We start from the raw sequence: 18,718 nt of genomic DNA on the forward strand, positions 1-18,718 counted from the left end.
GAGAGGCCGTAAGCTACACATACATTGAGATAATAAATAATTCATGGTGTGTTTGTAAAGGGATAGCATGGCACTCTTCCTTACATGATAATAATTAGATTGTCTGTGTAAGCATGCATGTCATAGAAACAGCTTTGCAAAGAACTTCTATGTCGAGGGAAAGACTAAAAATAATGTGAAAACGGCATCTAAAGGGACGTGATGAATTACAACTACGGCGATGCCACTCAGGAGAGTCATTTATTTGTTGAATGCCAATTAACAGCATTTGTTCGCAGACAAATTCGACATCTAAAAGAAGTTCAAAAGAGTCCAAATAGTCCAAGATGGAACCGCAGGAGCAGTGGGTAAAACAATAAAAAAATAAAACAAAAGTATTTCTAGGCCTGATCTGAAAAAAATAAAAAAATATGACCAACACAGACACATGGAAACAGTAGTCACAAATTGAGAATAATGAACAGGAAGGGATATGAGTCATCTGACTCATGGTTATAACACTCAACGTTGCAGCATCTGCTACACCCTGACTGTTCATTTCCAAACGAAAATTAAAATATGTGCAGGTTATGTAACAAAGTAAGACAATTCAAAGCACAATAAGTGGTACTATACTCTGAAAAGGACATAGCTTTCTAGGTTTCTGAAAGGAGGCCTTGGGAAAGAGTGGGACTTTTGCAAATAACTGAGTTTCCATAATCGCAGGGTTCAGATGTCAACATTCATTTCAGGCAAGAGTGATGGATAACGAGGTGCAGATGTAACGTCTCATGTATGGAGGCTGCTTTGTACAAAAGACAAAAGCTACTGGTCATTGTAATACCTGGCAATACACAGAGCACAGGGGGTGGTTGATTAAGCAATGGTTCCCAAATGCTATTGCTAAGAAAATAATTCAGAAACAACCCGAAATGTAAGGGTCCGATGTGAATCAATGACCAACACGACTTTGTGATAGTTATGCAACTTTAAAAAAACAAACTTGTTTTGCAATGAATTTATAAAATTCAATTTATAAAAAACTCCCAAAAGCAGACCACAATACATAATGGAATAGATCAATCTGAAGTATATTAACTAAGCCAAAAATGTGCCAACCAGTATAATACAATTGACAGCACTTCTCAGTCTCCTTCCGTTGTAGCGATTTGAAGCTGGAATACTCCCGCGACGGGCGCTGCCATGTTTCGCTGGTGACGCTAACCTAACCAGCTGGCTTGTTGAGGGGTCTTTTGCTCAGTGCTTTTTTTTAAATACAGTCTAGGATGCCAACGAATGCATGGGAAAACCACAAACCAAGTTTATCACCCGAAACATCACCATACATAAAACCCAGAGATTGCACAACACAAAGGTTCAATCACCAGCAATTAGACCGTTCCCCAGCGAGGCATTATTTCCTCATTTAAATTGATTACCTGCTCCCAGTTCATTTAAATCTTGGTCCTTTTATGGTCCAGAAACGACTACTACTGTGTTTAAATGTTAGCTAATCTTCAAGCTAATAACAAATGTATCCTAACTCACAGTTAAGTTACATGGGCAGTTCTAGGCAGGGGCCAACAGGGGCCTGTGCCCCTGTAACGCTGAGCTTGGTCCCCCCCTGTGGCCACCCCTCCAAAAGGAAGAGCCCCCCTAATAACACATACACAGTATTTGACTCACAATCTAGTAGTAAATACTGTTACTGAAACAAATATAAATCATGGTATTTAATGTTGTTGTATTTAAAGATGTGCGCTATTATTTGGCATAATATATATATATATATATATATATATATATATATATATATATATATAGACCGGAGCTATATATATGTATATATATATATATATATACATATATATATATATTTGAAGCGATCATCTTTGTCTATTTTTCACCTGGGTTTAATGTTCCCCTCTGAGAAAACAATTGGCCCCAGTTTGGCCCCCTCAGTAAAAGTGGTCTAGAACCGCCACTGTTAAGTTACCTCTTATTGATAAGAACTGATGCCAAAAGTACAAATGCATACATATTCATTTTTTTTTTTATCTTGTCCCCAAACCTAAACTCCAATGTGTGTAAGGAACAACATGGTGTTCCTCCTGCAAAGCTTGCAAAAGAACCAGGCCGAACAAATGTTCTGATTTAGTCGTAATGTTTTGATTACTGCAGTCCCTGAATTAGGCCACAGCTACAGTGTTTGAGAGGAGAGCAGACCGGAGATAAAAGAAAAGAAATATGCTTTCACAGTAACCCAAATTTAGAAGCAATCAATCATCAGACTTGAGCATTACACACCGTACCTATTACTGACCAAACCATGCAGCACACATCCATCCCTTGTCTGTTTGTTACATAATTGATTACCGTCTCACCGCTGCTAATCCTCTGCTGGACATCCGTCAGACATCTCTACCGGGAGACATGACATGACTGGACAATCTGCATACCTCTTTAGGATGCACGGGCAGTCGGAAAAGTCAATGAATTTAACTCGTGTTGCCTTAATTACAGTAAAGCTCAGGGGTTTTACAATCACTGGAGTCAACAACAAAGTGCAAATTGGAATAGAAGAAGCAAAAGACTTGGGTGCACATAACAATTTAGATGAAACATAGTGGTGTCACAGGCTGTAGTTGACCCTTGATAAGACAGGTTTATATTTCCTGTGCAGGGATAGGAGATGAGAAAATGTCATCAACATCTGTGGAGCGTCCTGGTGCAGATGTGGATGATTCTACATGGATGAACTGAGGCAAAGCATGGTTATGATCAAGAGTTTGGAGAAAAAAAAATGTCTTGTACCAGAGCTGCTGCAGCATTTAGTTAATTTTTGATTATTCCTAGAACAATATTAACTCCCTTTGTTAAATCTTCAGACTAAAACTGGCTGTACTGTGCTGCTAAACCTCACACAAGTGGAGTAAAGTAGTGCTTACAGTATATGTGGCACACAGATCTGCTCTACAAATTGCAAAAAAAAGGCCAGCATTTTATTATTTATATTTTATTTTTTTACATGGGTTGGGCTCAGACTTTAACATAAAAAATAGGTCATAAAGGATTGCCAGTGCCAGCAGCTTGTGATGACAATTGGTTGCTTAAACCTCCATAATACAGTCTGTAGACATCAGCAAATTCAATTCAAGGAATTAATGAATGACTTTATTTTTCGAAACAAGATTTGAAATTAGATAATAAAGACAAAAACAGACAAAAGTAACAGTGTCCGAAAAATATGTAAAACTTATATAGCCCTACCCCTATGTCACATTTTTTCTTTCTATTAGTTAAGAAATGATTCTAACAAATGTTCACAATTATATACAACTAATATACAAACGTATCCCTAATTTGTTTGCTAATTCTTCACGTGAAATACGTTTCCCAAGTCCTGTCATTGGTCCAAAGTTGTTTCCACAAAGCAACTGGGGGAAACCTTATTTATGTACTTTTCAGCACACTTACATTGACCTACACAAGGAGTTATGTTCTGTTTTTGTAATAAATATGGACAGAGGTGGGTCACACTGATTCTACTGAAACGATGCAGCATCTAATATAATAGATTTTCGTGGTCTGATCAGCACTTTCCAAATGAAACAGTTCAGATTTATTGAACAGCATATGCAGTAATACAGAAATTGAGGATGTAATAAAGCGCGATGCATCATGAATGGTTGTGCAGTAAAGATGCATATTGACAGTTACGAGTTGTGTGATCTGTTTCTCCCTTACAGGCAAGTAGTTTAACAAGTTGAACAACCCAGGTCCTCGGGCCACGTCTAATCAAAACTTGGAACCGGCAAATAAATGAGTAATTAGAAAGCTGCCGCTGATTGCAGGCCTGACTCTGATGAGAGCCGGCTGTCCTTTCTGTGGTAAATATCAGGCCTGTAATTAGATGGAGAGTCAAAGATCTTGTTGAATCAGGTGGTTAATCAGTTGCTAGATTGTACTAATATGAAACCCAACCTTCAAAGCAAGAAAACAGAACATATTTACACATCAAATGGAAGAGTCGATGAAACCAATTACTGTGTTGACACGGTTTGGCCCACCTTCTTTGAATATTTAATGCAGGGAAGACATTTAAAAATAGATGACGAGAAATCCCACCTTCAAATTGTGATCATTTAAATGCAGAGAACCAGAGTTATTACTTAAGAACTGACCACTTCCATAAGTACAACCAGGATAAATCCACTTCTGTCCAGCAGCCCTCTACAACTTGAGCTCATAAATGAAATTACGCCTCCAGTCGAAGTGTTAATTTAGCCATTGACTTTCTTTGCAGGAGCCAATAAATCATGCCCTGCAAAGTGTGAACCAATGATGCATATGGCGACTACTGCCTTCCAAAATCTATGGGTGATAAACGTGTCAACAGGTTTTGGGCCATTAAGCAAACATCAGTGAAAATACTGCAGCGTTTGCCAGCTGAGAGTGAAACAACATGATACTCAATATTCAAATCAGAAGAGACAGTTATAGAGCCATGAGGACGCAGGCTTTGATATGAGTATTGATCTTTTCATTTTTATGATCAAGGATGTTCAAGTCTCTAGATATCTATCTTAAGAAAAACACATTCTCAATTAAACGTGTCCTACATTGTTACAATAGAACAATGCCTCATTTTATAACTCAAAAATACTGTTACAATGCTGGGTGTCCATACTAAACATGGGCAAAGTTTCAGATCATGTGGTAAATGGCTTGTTCTGCAAGTCACCCAATAGTCCCCTAGTAAGACACCCAGATTTTACACGGGACAGCTTCAAGCATCTACAAAGGCCGTTCAAACCTCTTACATAGGCTCTCTTCTCCAAACCCTGGAGATCAGCTCTCCCCTGGCAGCCCTGCAGCATTCTGCCCCCTAGAAGGCTTCCACAGAGAGCTGGCCAATCGGAAAAAAGTGTGCAAGTAAAAGCATGCAAAGCTACTCTATAGGAAAACATAAAAAGGTGGAAGTGAGTAGAATAGGGGATCTATAAAGGCATTGACAAAATACTTATTATTGTGCTAACAAACCCCATAGGCAGAAAACTATATAGTATCTACTTCTAGATCTAATGATAGTTGCTGATAGCCGAATTTTGCTGGGAGGCAAACATTGCCATAGTAACAATGGGCTCCACCAATCAGACATTGCTGTAGCACTCTAGGATTATGGGTAGTGTAGTTATTTTTCCCGATACTGCGAATAAACCATGCTTTTCTTAAAACAAGGCTGATATCACACTCAGGTTGCTCGTGGTCTACCTTGGATGGTTCTGACATTAGGGCTAGTCAAAGCCGGCTATGGGGAAAATGAATGGGATTTTGACTTCTGGAACCACCCTGTTGAGCTCTATTTTGGATGGACCAAATGTTACAATCTCAGTATTACGTTGAGCCAGCAGGTAAAAACATTCACTGTACCCATTTCATGAGAATAGGCAAGTTAGTTCAAATGACTTCCATCAGCTGCAGCCTCAATAATGGGAAAAAATAAAACATGCAACAACCAATATTGATACATCTTATGCTGATACTGTATTCCTTCTGGATTTAAGTCAACTGCACACAACTTTCGTATTTACCAACCATCTGTGACTGTTTCATGATACCCAAAAAACGACAGTTGGAGATGACGACTTTCTGTGGAATCCCTCGCTGCTGTTTGGACAGTTTCACAGATTTCCATATTCCATATTTTCTTAGTCACAGCTGAGTGTACCAAACTAGGCTTGGGGCATATTTCCAACTCATGACTTCAAATAAGGGGCTCCATTTCTCTGCAGAGGGTGCTGCTCTTGCGTTTCCAGCTTCAGGGTTGAAATATTTTATTTATACTTCATTTATTTTGATCACACAGAAAATTTCATGGCTGCCCGCCTTAATGTAATTTGTGTCAATTTGTTAAACCACAGAGCAGGCTTGATAAGAGTCTCACATAAATAAGACCTGTATGTGGCAATCCCAAAGAGAAGAGGGTGGGGGGGGGGGGGGGGCAAAAGGGCAGAAATGTCCTGTCAAAGCAATGAAAACTGAACAGAAATGTATGGAAATTTGTGAGCAATGAATTCCAGGGAGACGTCATGCGGTGGTTGAAACTCTGACCTCTGTAACCTTGTTGTTTTGTCATCTCCTCACCGAAAGACTGAAGAGGAATCCTTTCCCTCCACAGGGCATCAAAACAAGGGATTGTGTTTATATCTCTGTCTCTATGGACGACTTTATTAAAGACCGGTGGAATAGATGACTGGCATGCTGCTGGCGGCTGGCAGCTGGCAATGCATTTCAGAGGAGTTTAAAGAGATCAGCAGAGTCTGGGGCTCTAAAGTCGCCGGCGAAAAACACTCCAATCTCGAGGAGAACCACGCTCATAATTTCATCATATACCCAGAGACGCAAGCTGAGAGAAAGTGTGTTCTTCTTCACTTTCTTTTGTCAACAAGCTACGTGATTTCACCGCCTGGGCTCGGCGGGCTCATTTTGAGAGTATAGCCTTAAACTGTTTGTGTTACGAGCTAATTGGTGCTCACAGCTAAACAGACTTTTGGCTCCGTCCTATCGCTTGTCAGGTGTCTAATTCATTTACAAAGAGAGAATAGATTGGAGAACAAAAGCAATCCCCCAAGCAGACAATATTGTTTCTGAAACATGACATAGTGCTTTCAACTTAAGAACCAATGCTGGGTAATACTTTAAAGTGAATGGGTCACAAGTGTAAACTTGAGATGTTACTCTCTTACTGTTTCACCCTCTACCTGCTGCACACCTGAAAGCAACAGGGAGAAGGAGGGGTGGTATTTAGAGGAGCCAGGTAGGAGAGGCAGGGGTACACACCCTATGGCCAGCATGATGAGGAACTTGAGGACCCCATTTTTATTTTACTGTTAATAGTCAAGCATATCTAGATGGCTGGGTTTTGTTATTTTAGTTTGGGCTGAGAGACAGAAGGCCATGCTGTAGCTGTTTTTGAGGAGGCTTAAGGCCCACCTCAGCTCCACCTCTTGTCCTTGTTTATAGATATATATAAAGTAAGCAGAGATATTCTAAAATGACGACTACCACTGTTGGACGATGTATAAACCTGGTTATTCTTTCATGGAAATAAACCGTAATGAGAACAGATAACATGTTGGTTCACATTCCTTGGAATATCCAGGCATCATTTAAAAACCTTTACTTATAGAGATCGGGAGCAAAACAATAATCTGACATTGACCAAATACAACAACCAAAAATGTTTCAGCAGAAGTTCTTAACTCTTCTCTGAACAGCTTTTGCAAAAAAACTTCTGAAATAATGTGTACCCAACAAGAGCAAAAAAAAAATGCACCAAAGGCAGATAAAAGAAGATTTAGCGTCTCCATTTGTGGACAAATAGAACGGCAAGCCAAGTCTTACTCGAGACATCACCGCCATGCCAAATATTAGCCCTGCCAATTTCTTTCTCTTGGAGAGCAAATATAGCTGACTGACTGTCCACATGATGTGGCAATGCCTAGCCAAAAAAAAAACCTCTACCTCGCAAGGTAGAGTGTAGGAAATGACTTTAATGGAGCATGGGAAATCTTGGAAAAACTTTCCCTAAAAGGAGCACATGGCAAGTAACAGAGTCTAATAGGAAACGCTCTATAGAGTTCCCTCCTAATAGAGTTTATACACGGTCCGACCTTCATCCATTTGCTCCCCTACTCCTTTTTCTCTCAGTGCTGCCTTTGTCCTTTTCATTGTACACATCCAGATAATGTATGTGCCTGGTTGGATTGCATTATTGGTACATGCCCTTTTGTAATGGCTTGGTCGTATTCATTGTGCAGATCCACACAATGTATGTGCCAAGCTAGCTTTGTTTACTGTCTGCTTGAATGAAAGAACGTTGCTTTGTTGATATAATGTCCACTCATTAAGATCTGTGTGGGACGAGAACAATAACTCTCTGGTGTAGGGACAAGATGATGTGAAATAAATCTCTACATGTGACTATTATATGAAACTTGATACCAGGCATAAAATATGTCAAAATACAACCACACCGGCTACATTTCAGCTGATTTATGTGATGCTGATTTACAATCCATTTTGCGGCGAGTGAAACTTTCAGTGAGACATCATATTTATGACACAGCGTAAAGGGCCTACGGGCTACAGCCGAGGAGAGTAAATTTGTATAGATGCACGAGGCTACAAATAGCTGTACATGCTGTACTGCAGGCTCACCTTCCCGGTTTATCTGTGTGTGTAGCGAGTGAAAAGTACAGGCTGTGAAATGTACTCACAGCATAACAGTGGGAAGGAATCCTCTGAAGGACATTTCTACGAGCTGTTTGTGTGACAAGCTAACCAAACCACATGTAGGCAAGGAGAAAAAAAAATACACTGAAGAAGGACAAAGAGCATTAACATCACTTAAATTCATCAATTATGAGTGCCAAATCACAACCAAGGTTATCTCAAGACACCTGACACATATAGCAGGTCTAACCAGAGTTTACACTTGGCCGTAAATACTCCAGGATAAAAAAAACGACCATGTATGGTAAATGGACTTGAGCTTGTATAGCGCTTCTCTAGTCTTCTCTAGACTACTCACAGCACTTTGACACCGAAGGTCACACCTACCTATTCATACACTGATGGCGGATGCTGCTATGTTACATGTTCATCAGAAGTAACTAATCCCATTCTTACACATTCATACGCCGTCGCAGGAGCAACCTTGGTGTCTTTAGTCTTGCCCAAGGAGAAATCGGACATGTGGCTGCAGGAGCTGGGGATCGCACCCCTAACCTTCCGGTTAGGTGACGGCCGGCAAACACAGTTAAGCAGTGAGTACAGTATGTTATTCTTCTTTTCTCTAGTCCCTCAATTAAACAACTTTTAAACGTGAGGGGAGGAGTCAGCCGGCCGTCCAGGCGATGTAAACAAAGTGAAGATAGGACTCTGAAAACTCTGAAAACATCACAGACAGTGGGACTCGGGTGTTACACCCATTGTAGACAGTCATGACTCACAGAGTTATTTTCAGAGGATATACTTGATTTATATTATATTTAAGTGTGAAAAATCGCATATAAAGCCTTTAAAGAGCAATAAAAGACACAAAAGAACCCCGCCTTGTTCCAAAAAATCCACCACAACTGTGTCGCTCTGATGTTGGAAGTAAGCCTTTCTTTTGCAGACATTGGAGTTGAAGGTTCAGAGTTGGGGGTGCAGATTACGAATTCCATCAACGACGTTCAAGGTAATGGAAGAAAATGGAGGAGGGGGGGGTTAAAAGAAGGAGACATGAACAGGACACACTCCCTGGCTGGTGATGAGTGCCTTTGCTTCATATTTGCAATTAGCAGAAGCGGGGGTGTGTTAGTTTTTGATTAAATCTCGCCTCTTTAACTTCACGCAAGAGGACTTAATCACTTCTTATGTCGGCGTGCTTGATTGTCTGATGATCACCCCATTTTGGCCTTTCTCCCCTCCCAATCGACTCCTCCGAGCCCCCCCCCCCCCCCCCCACCTTTCTCTTCGATTGATTTGTAACAGTCACAGTAAAGCCTGATGATGGAGCTCCCGCCTAATGACCATACATCAAGAGACAGTGATGAGGGGCGGGTTGAGGACGTGCCGCTGATGCACATCTCTGCGATCCGCCCTCATCGTTGTCCTCTATTTTGACATCTGCGGGGAGATAGAGAATGAATCGTTGTCTTCCCAGCAGGGTCTTTGACTTCTTGATGTACAGTAATGAGATTATTAGAGGCCCCGGAAGCAACTCTGACACTTATTTAATGGCTCTGCCTCTAACTAGAGCTAAAATTTCATATTTGAAAGAGACAAAAATTAAACCGTCAGCACATCGGCTTGGACAAAACATATATATTTATGCTCTGTGTTCTGGAAGTGAGTAAAGGCAAAAGGTTTGGTCTCAAGTGTCTAAATGGTGCTAATATGTTAGACGTTGTAGGACAGGGGAATGCACTTTAGAAAATTATGCATGCCTGCACAGACAGTAGGAAGTCAAGGGTTATTTCCAGCAGTTGCTGAATCAATGGAAGTTGAACTGTTTTTCACTCAGCTGAGTGTACTTTTTTTTTTTTCATCATCTTTTGTTCGGTGTAAGAGTGACAGTATGAAGGACGTGTTTATACAGCTACATTTCGATCCCTGTGCGGATAACGATGAGCCTTTTCAAACAAAGGCGGTTGATCTGAATTGTCCTAAATGAAGGTGAAGAAAAATCAATGAATATGTCTTTGCCACACATGTGCACACATTCTATACTCTAAAGGTATACCTTGAGGATATATCGATTGCACTCAATTTGTATCACCATTCCTTGTTCAAAAGCTGCACTCACTGATATTGTTTCATTAACATTGGATTAAATAACTCAACTCTGTGTTGAATTATCATCCAAATCAAATGTCCACTTCTCGGTTATACTCCACAAGGCTGTTTTAGGGTCATTAGAGTATTGCTTTTGTTTGAAAGAGCACAACTTGTGGTTAAGTGTGGTTAAGGTTCTGTTCATCAATCTCTTTATAAGAAAAATTATTCAATACCATGTTTTAAAACTCTAAAATCCAATGTTTAAAGTATCATAAGATCATTAGTGATTTTTTGAAAACCAATGGCTGCTGGGAGAAAATAGGGTGCAATGTCTTGATTGCACAAATACGTTGGCAATTTAGACAGTGTGCAGGAGTTCACTTGAAATTTCTAGCAACAAAAAAACAATACATTACCCTAGGGCTTCTACGTTTGTTGCTGTGGTATCGAGGCAGGTTCCAATATCGTTTGTTTTTTTACAAGTATCACAACTTAGTTGTTGGTGAATATCCCACACTATACCTCCCTTTTCAGCACTAAAATCAGCAGCTAGTTTGTGAGAAGAGCTGAGCACATGTGAGCCAAAGAGTTGGGTAACTTTCACAGGAGTAGGTGGAGACCAAAACAAAGCTCAAATTGGACTTAATATTGGACCAATATTTATCAGCTGGCCAGGTAATTAACTTCAAAAGGAACACTAATGTCACTTCTGGGTCCACTGATAGCTTGTTTAGGTGTCCCAACTTCTGAGAAAAAAAAAAAAAAGAGAGAAAATGAATGCTAATTTCAGTCACTTGTCAGACAACATTTCTTAAATTTCCCATGTGCAAAAATATGTGATCACTTGTCAAATATGGCTGCTAGATTAGAACATGCATGTGTTGATAGCACCTGGGAAACAAGGTTTTGGGACTTTTTAATAATGCAGATTTGCTCAATATTGCTGTGTTATTTCATGTAGAAAACATTGGGAAATTTCTAATCTTTTTTTTAATTAAGGGGGGTTTCTTATATGAAAGAATTATATTTGATACAATTTCAAAATAAATACATTTTACTTGAGCTCTAGGTGTAACTACTTTATTACATCTTTTTAGAGAGCTCATCAGTTTTTAAAAGTGGACTGAATGTAATAAAAATATAATGCTTTCTACATCCACAAGGTATAAAAAATTAGACAGATTTTCCGCCTCATTCGCAGAAAATTCTCAGTTTAATAAGTATTATTTCTGTTACTTTCAGGCACTTCCTCTTTCCAACCATTGCAGGGAAGTAATAATATAAAACTGACTGTGAAATGTTCCTTGTTATTTCATGTTACACTTCACTAGTTGTACACTGAAAAGATTCCAAAACTGTACTCTCTTTTCCCTGCTTTGCAAAGCGTGGGCGAAAAGCAATTTTATGTTAAAAAAAGAAAAGAAAAAAGACAAACCCTTATTCCCCTCCCCCTCGCACTCACGCTGTTGAGCTATTACTGTACATATGACAAGACAGTTGCCTGGTTCTGTCACCACACAATCCATTTTTAGTTGCATGAATAAAACATTTAGGCACCTTTCTATGGGGGTTCCTACTTTGCTCTGCAAATGAACACAGCATAACCGAGAGGGGTAGTCCTCCCTGCTTTGGTTGAAGCTCCCATTCTGTCAAAAACCTCAATTTTTTTGGACATTTTAAGCAGCAGCCGGACCACCCAATGATGATTTGATTCAAGGATTTCCACCCAAGGATTTGTTCCTTTTCATCCAACAGCTGCACTCCGTCCTCCAACTAAGTTGCAGCAGACAGTTCAATGCAGTTCAAACTCATTCAGGGATTTGCATCGTCTTCTGAAAATTACCATCCAGTCTGCAACCTGCCTTACTATACTTCAAAGCAGCACACTGAGCTGATTGACATGAGGACATTCACACCTCCCGTCGGGATAGAGGGTTGTCTCCTGTCTCGGATCTGGACAAGCCCCGTCCCCAACTACGCATTTGCGTCTCACTCATGCACAAAGCTGCCATTTCCCAAATGCCTCAGCCCCACAGAAAGGTGTCACTGGGGATTACGGGATACCTCAGGGGGATTAAATATGTTCTTGACAGACTGGCCGCTTCACTTATTCCCAGAAGTCACTCTGTGCTGTCGTTTTATGTCAGAGTATTGGCAAAATGTGCACAGAAAATGTCTAACTGCCAAAACCAATAACATACAGTACTTCTACTTTAGAAATTCATTTTATTTAACAATGTCACTGAGTTTATAACCTAGGACCTGGCCAAGATCGCTGGCCGATACAAACAAGACAAAACTGTCAACTGAAAACCAAAATCAAAAGTGGAAGATGCCAGACTGAATTGATACTGGACATATTCAGTTTATTTGGATTTTCACAATGTCTTAACTGGTGTTATGTCGAGACGTGTTACATTGTCGAAAAATGCTACCATAGCCAAAAATGACAGCAGAGGATATCGGTATGCCCAGTCAAATGCCCTTTAATTGGAGATTCCAGGGGAAGCGCGTCTCAATGGACAACTATCCCCTATCATATAATGCTACCAGTACAAAAGCCTTTGAAACACCACTACTTGCGTGCTGCATTTGCACTGCAAGAGAACTGGACGCATGTTTTGACACTCTAAAAAAGTGGTTCTCAACCGGTCTTTAGCCCGAGGACCCACCACCAACTCCTTTATGAAGAATTGAAACCCAAACATCTGATATTTTTCCACCAATCAGATTTAATATGTCATGAGAAATTGTGAAGTTCAGACCTAAGATAGTAAAAAAAAATTGACAGAACAAGGAATATAATATGTCAAAAAAGAGCTTCATAGACTTTTTTTTTTTTTGAAGTTATGTTTTGGGACTATATATCTTTATTTGATAGGACAGATAAAGAGAGACAGGAAATGCTGGGAACAGAGAGTAGGGTATTATATGCAGCAAAGGGCCGAGGTCGGATTTGAACCCACAGTCACTGTGAAAAGGACTATAGCCCCCGCTAGGCTATTGGCACTTCACTTCATAGACTTTTTGCCAAAAAAATAAATGTTTTACAGGCACACATTTGCGACCCACTAGACATGGCCCCGCAACCCACTTTTGGGTCCAGACCCACCAGTTGAGAACCACTGCTCTATAACAAAACCTGTGTATGAGAGTGTGTGAGTGTTTAGAGGACATGCATGTTGACTACTGGGAGGCGTAGCGAGACTTAGTGTGTTTTACGACAGTGCAGTTGCACTCACAGACCCTCTGGTTGGCGCCGAAGAGCACAAAACCAAATTCCTCCAAAAGGTTGCTTCAACTGAAGCAGTGTATCTGCCAAAATATAAAACTTGTTTGTGGCATGCTTACATTTTGACATTGTGGATTTCCTTGAGCACATGGGATTCATTATGTGGGCCGTGCGATGATTAATATTCCATATCTGTGTGCATCTCATCAAGGAACGTCTGTTTCAAAACTTTCCATTTTTGATGATAGCAATTACCGTCAAAGAAAGTGTTTGCAATTCCCAGCAGTGGAACTGTTCATTGGCTGCTTGCTAATGTCCACGGTTTTTAATCAAGCAAAAGGAAGGAGAAAAACAATACAGAGCAGTACGTGCTGAGTACATTAATCCTCCTCCTTCTCCTCCTCCTCCTCGTCCCCTCCTGTCTTCCTCTAATTAAGGGTCATTCTGTCTGCTAGCCACATTAGGACACTGCACACCAGTCCCAACCCACATAATTAAATGTTTTTTTTTTTTCCTGTGCTAACCATCTGGAGACCTCATCTCTTTAGACATGCATGTCAAATTGATTCCTTAATAATGTTTATGTGTCTTCCCAGTGCTTTATTATCATCCAGGATTAGCTGTTTATGTTTATTTGGCTCTCATCAGCAGCACCCGCCACACACACACACACACAAACCCAAACACCAACACACACACACACACACACACACACACACACACACACACACACACACACACACACACACACACACACACACACACACACACACACACACACAGAGTAACAACACCCTTAAGGTAGAAGTAGAGCTAACACATCAGCCAGCCAACCAACCAAACAATCATGAACTTCAAAGTAGTCAACAAATTCAATGTAAGATTTCCTGTGCCGCTACTTCTGAAAAAATGATACTTCGAGTTTGTTACAAATATCCCCGGTATTGTCTCAAATTCAGAGCACGGTGTTTGTTTTGTTTGGCACAGTGGGATTTTATGCTTCACTCATGCGTCAAATAATATTAGCAAAAACACGTTTCACCAATAAATAACCTTTCTTTCCTGTGTTGTCAGCTTAGCAAGGGCACTGGTGATTATAGCCGCATTTTTATTCAATAAAAAAGACCTTTAAGTTGGAACGTGATATCTGCTTTGTTGTTGTTGTTTCCCCTCTTACTCCTTTCTCGAGCATGTCATCCCCTTTTTTTCTTCCCCTTTTCCCCTTCAAATGCTGCTGTTGCTGAAATACAGACATATGTGCAGTCAGAGGAGCGTTGTGCCTTTCTCATTCTCTGTCTCTGTGAGTGCGGTTGAGGGGATTAGTCTGTGCCTGAGTGCCTGGAATAATGATCACTGCAGCGGAGAAACACATTTCAGGAGATAAGGGCAGGCAATCTGCAAGCAGAGGACTTAACCAGCTCCCTGTGGCTTATTGTGGAGCTAACAGAAAAAGTCACCACCAACAACTAGGCTACACCGTGCTCTATGCACAAACAGGAATAATATTCACAACTATCTATTATCTACTTCGAGGGACATCAGTCGATCTGCAATGACCCTGAAATTACATTCATAAAACTGTACAACTATGAGGCACCCTTCCATTATATATACCCACTTGTGTATAAATATTTGTTTTACTCAGGGGGTTTGTTTCTCACAAGCAACAATCTCTAGGTCAGAAAAAAATGTAGCCAACATTAAAGTGCCAAAAGCTGCAGTTCTCCATGTGGCCACTGGAAGCTGGCTCCAAAAAGCAAGTCAATCCCTAATAAGGCCCAACTTTCAACCAGCGGCATATCATCATAATCTAGATATCATAATGTAACTGAACAATGTTTCACTCCCTCACTGCAAGGCTAGCTCCCTGTTCATGTTCATGTTAAAGCCCACCAGGTGGAGTTTGTTCACGGAGAGTCGCAGAGGGGCGGAGCCCGCATGAAATCATAATGTCTGAGATCAGCTGGTGAAAACACACGTTGGGAGAGCACGGCAGAAAGCAGTGTAACTGTGGATCTGTAGGGAAACTATTTTAATACTGTAATGTTGGAGTCAGTCTTTTTTTTTTTTTTTTAGGAGGGGGGGGGGGGGGGGGGGGTTGGCGGGGGCAGCTGTTGGTGCAGCTGCAGTAATTGTGCACTGATGAAAACTGAAGTGGAGTCGTTATGCTGCAGAGAATTTCCCCGTCAAGTCTTTCAAACAGGGAACAGCCTGGGAGTGGCTTTGGAAGGCAAAAAGCCCAGTGCATTATGGGTGGTGATGTATTGGGCAGATGGGAATTAATTTCTCTGGTTATGCTGCACTGGTGTTTTTTTTATCCACCTTTTCATAGACAGTCTACTTTTACGACAAGTTTTTCTTCCCAGCAACTGCTTTTCCCTTTAAGTCACAGGACGATGCTTCGAGCTTTCTGCTGGCGGTCAACTTATTTAATTCAGTTACTGAACACAGCCTCTTGGCCATGTTTCTGTTGTTAGTACCATTTCATAGATTTTCTATCGAAATACAGGATGGATAATATGGCTTGCTGTGCACTATATTTTACTTACAGACCATCCAAGAAGTCCATGGTCCATTTTTTTTTTACATTGCAAAACCTTTAACTATTTGATTTTTTACGTTTGCATTTATAAGCTGGTATTGGTTTTCTGCACTTGCCATTTAGGGGCCACTTCATGCCACTCCAAATGTTCTATTAGCCTCTTAAGTCTTATAAATAAACAACTTTGGCTACCACTTCACATTGAAACCCATCCAACACAATGTTAACTGTCACTAGAAATCAGCCAATGACCTCTTGTCCAAAAAAAGGCCAAAAATGCCAAAACTCAAGGATTCTGCTAGGTACTAGGCACTTTAGTCAGAAAAAACAATGGATGTTGTATCGGTGGCTATGTCCATTTTTATACTGGCTACAGTTTTATCACTAAGAGATTAAATCTGTATCTGTTTCCAACTGAGAGACCACTTCTAATATTTCTGTTAAAAGATAGCTTTGTGGTCAGGGTTTTTCTGCAGTGTCGGCTTTCCTGTGGTAGCAGACATGGTATGAGGCACTCCTTAATTACAGCGAATAAAACATTTTTTGGACATTATCGTAAGAGGAATACATTCAGACATTGCAATGAAAGATAGAAAGACCTGCACAAATTAGGACTGTATTTGCACATCAGAAGACAAAAAAAAAAGCCTGTATAATGCCGACGAGGCAATCTACCTCAATAGAACAACTTGCTCCTGCTGTAACCTATTTCTCAAATAAAACAAAAGAAGAGACAAAACTGCTCAGTAAGCTGTTCAAATGCGAGTTCCCTAGGATCAAAAGATTTCTTTTTCAGCAGTCGGCTCATAAAAAGTCTTACCTTTCCCACATACTGTGCGTCCGGTCCCATGTGTTCTTCTAAAACAAAGAACTGGTTCCAGATCCAGCCTCGTTTGGGCCGGTGGTGCACCTCCGTCTCCCCGTTGGCCAGTCTGGTCTGGTTCTTGGAGGGCACTTTGGCGGGGAGGTGGTGGCTCGCCCCGTAACACCTCTGGATGAAGCAGAGGCAGACCAGAACGGGACAGAGGCAGGAGGCGGTGGATATCCTCATGGTGGAGCGAGCGTTTGTAAGGTTATCCCCGTGTTCCAAGGTGGGAAGGTCCTCCCACCGCCACAGCCGCCACCACTAGCCACCGCTGCAAGTCCCACCCACGTAAAGTAGTCCAAACAGAAGCGGAATCTAAATCCAAGCTGAGCAAATAGCGGTCCCAGTAGATCCTCTAAGGTTCATGGCGACGAAGCCGGAGGTTTACCAAAAGCAAAAAAAAAGGAGCAAGATTAATTTACATCATGAAATTCCCAAAGCTGTGAGACGATGTGCAAACGGACGTGAACTTCTGGGTTCTTCTACCAAGAGCGGAGGTCAATCCCGGAAGCCATTCTGGATTTCCTGTGAGGGAAAGAGAGAGAGAGAGAGAGAGAGAGAGAGAGAAGGGGGAAAGAGAAACACAGAGTTAGAGATTAATTTGATGGATATTAGACGCTAAATGTCTGCTAATTCCCCTCCAATTAAATTGCAACTCATAAACCCTCACAGATGAGGAGGACGTGCACTTTAAACTGGGCCGACTGTGATAAGGTACAAAGAGGCATCAAACATTCTGGGACTCGGCATTTCTGCACTTTGCGAAGATGATCCAAACATGTTTCGACTCGAGGAGTTGCGGGGCTATCAAAAGGTCGTCCGTGCCTATAAGGTCAGAGCGCTGCTTGGTGACTGATACTGCCCTGTGAGGTCAGAGCCGTCTTTCCAGAGAACAGCCCCCCCCCCCCCCCCCCCCCCCCCCCGTGACTCAAAGCCTGAGTTGACTTTATTAAAAAAATATAAGGGAAAGGTTTGATTTGGCTGTTTAAACACGACCGGGGCATACTGCGAGGCTTAGTGTGTGCCTCGGCGCGGTGAATAATAAGCAATGGAAGGAAGAGACACAGTTTACTATGATAAGGACAGACATCAAGCCACTCAGACGTATAAGGCGGAGGATGATTTAGAGGGCAGTGGAATGGAAAAGACAGAAAGAGACTGTTTCTCTGAATCAGACGTATATATTGAAGATGCATTGAACGAGTATGAAAATGACTGCGAGCATTGTTTGATTTCTATGTAACTGAGCATCCAAGTGAAGCTGCCGTTGCCGTGTCTGGAATATGCATTACCTTCTGCATGTGCATCTCAGCGTGTCTGAGGAGGTATTATGGAGAATGTTCTAATCTTGGAGTGGATTTTTAAAGTTAGATATGTTATGTAAGTGCTGCTGGAGCATGAAATCAGTCCTCCTTGCGTGCATCTAAACCTTTTTTTGTTTTTTCCTCAAATAGAAGCTTTTTGCATCGTTTGACCTTGCTCTTCTGAGATGCCCTTCAGTGTGGTGTAACTACTACGGATACTCATGATTGTAAGTTGTTTGAGTTTGTACAGTGAGATATGTGGAAGACAAACAATTCTCAAATTGCAAATAAAATTTAAAAAAAGAAAGAAAAGCTTTTGCTGACATTACGAGGTCGTCTGTTCAGCCCAAGGTCCTCTTAATCTTGAATCCACCTAAGGGTTTGCAAAGGTAAGATTGTTCAGGTAACAGCAGATATTGACTCTGATACTCAAGTGGCTCAAAATAAATCTCAAGATGTTTGGAAAA

General features: G+C 41.0%; 1 protein-coding gene across 2 annotated transcripts in view; it reads right to left on the reverse strand.

The window, feature by feature from the left end:
* Positions 1 to 18,718, reverse strand: part of LOC132994606 (cadherin-18) — a 190,061-nt gene that overhangs the window by 58,990 nt on the left and 112,353 nt on the right. For both annotated transcript variants that reach the window (XM_061065085.1, XM_061065084.1), the window contains exon 2: positions 16,903 to 17,472. In XM_061065085.1, coding sequence (XP_060921068.1) covers positions 16,903 to 17,133 — 231 coding nt within the window. In that variant the 5' untranslated portion in view covers positions 17,134 to 17,472. The remainder of the gene's footprint in view (positions 1 to 16,902; positions 17,473 to 18,718) is intronic.

This window comes from Labrus mixtus, chromosome 19, assembly GCF_963584025.1.
Source record: "Labrus mixtus chromosome 19, fLabMix1.1, whole genome shotgun sequence".
NCBI lineage: Eukaryota > Metazoa > Chordata > Actinopteri > Labriformes > Labridae > Labrus > Labrus mixtus.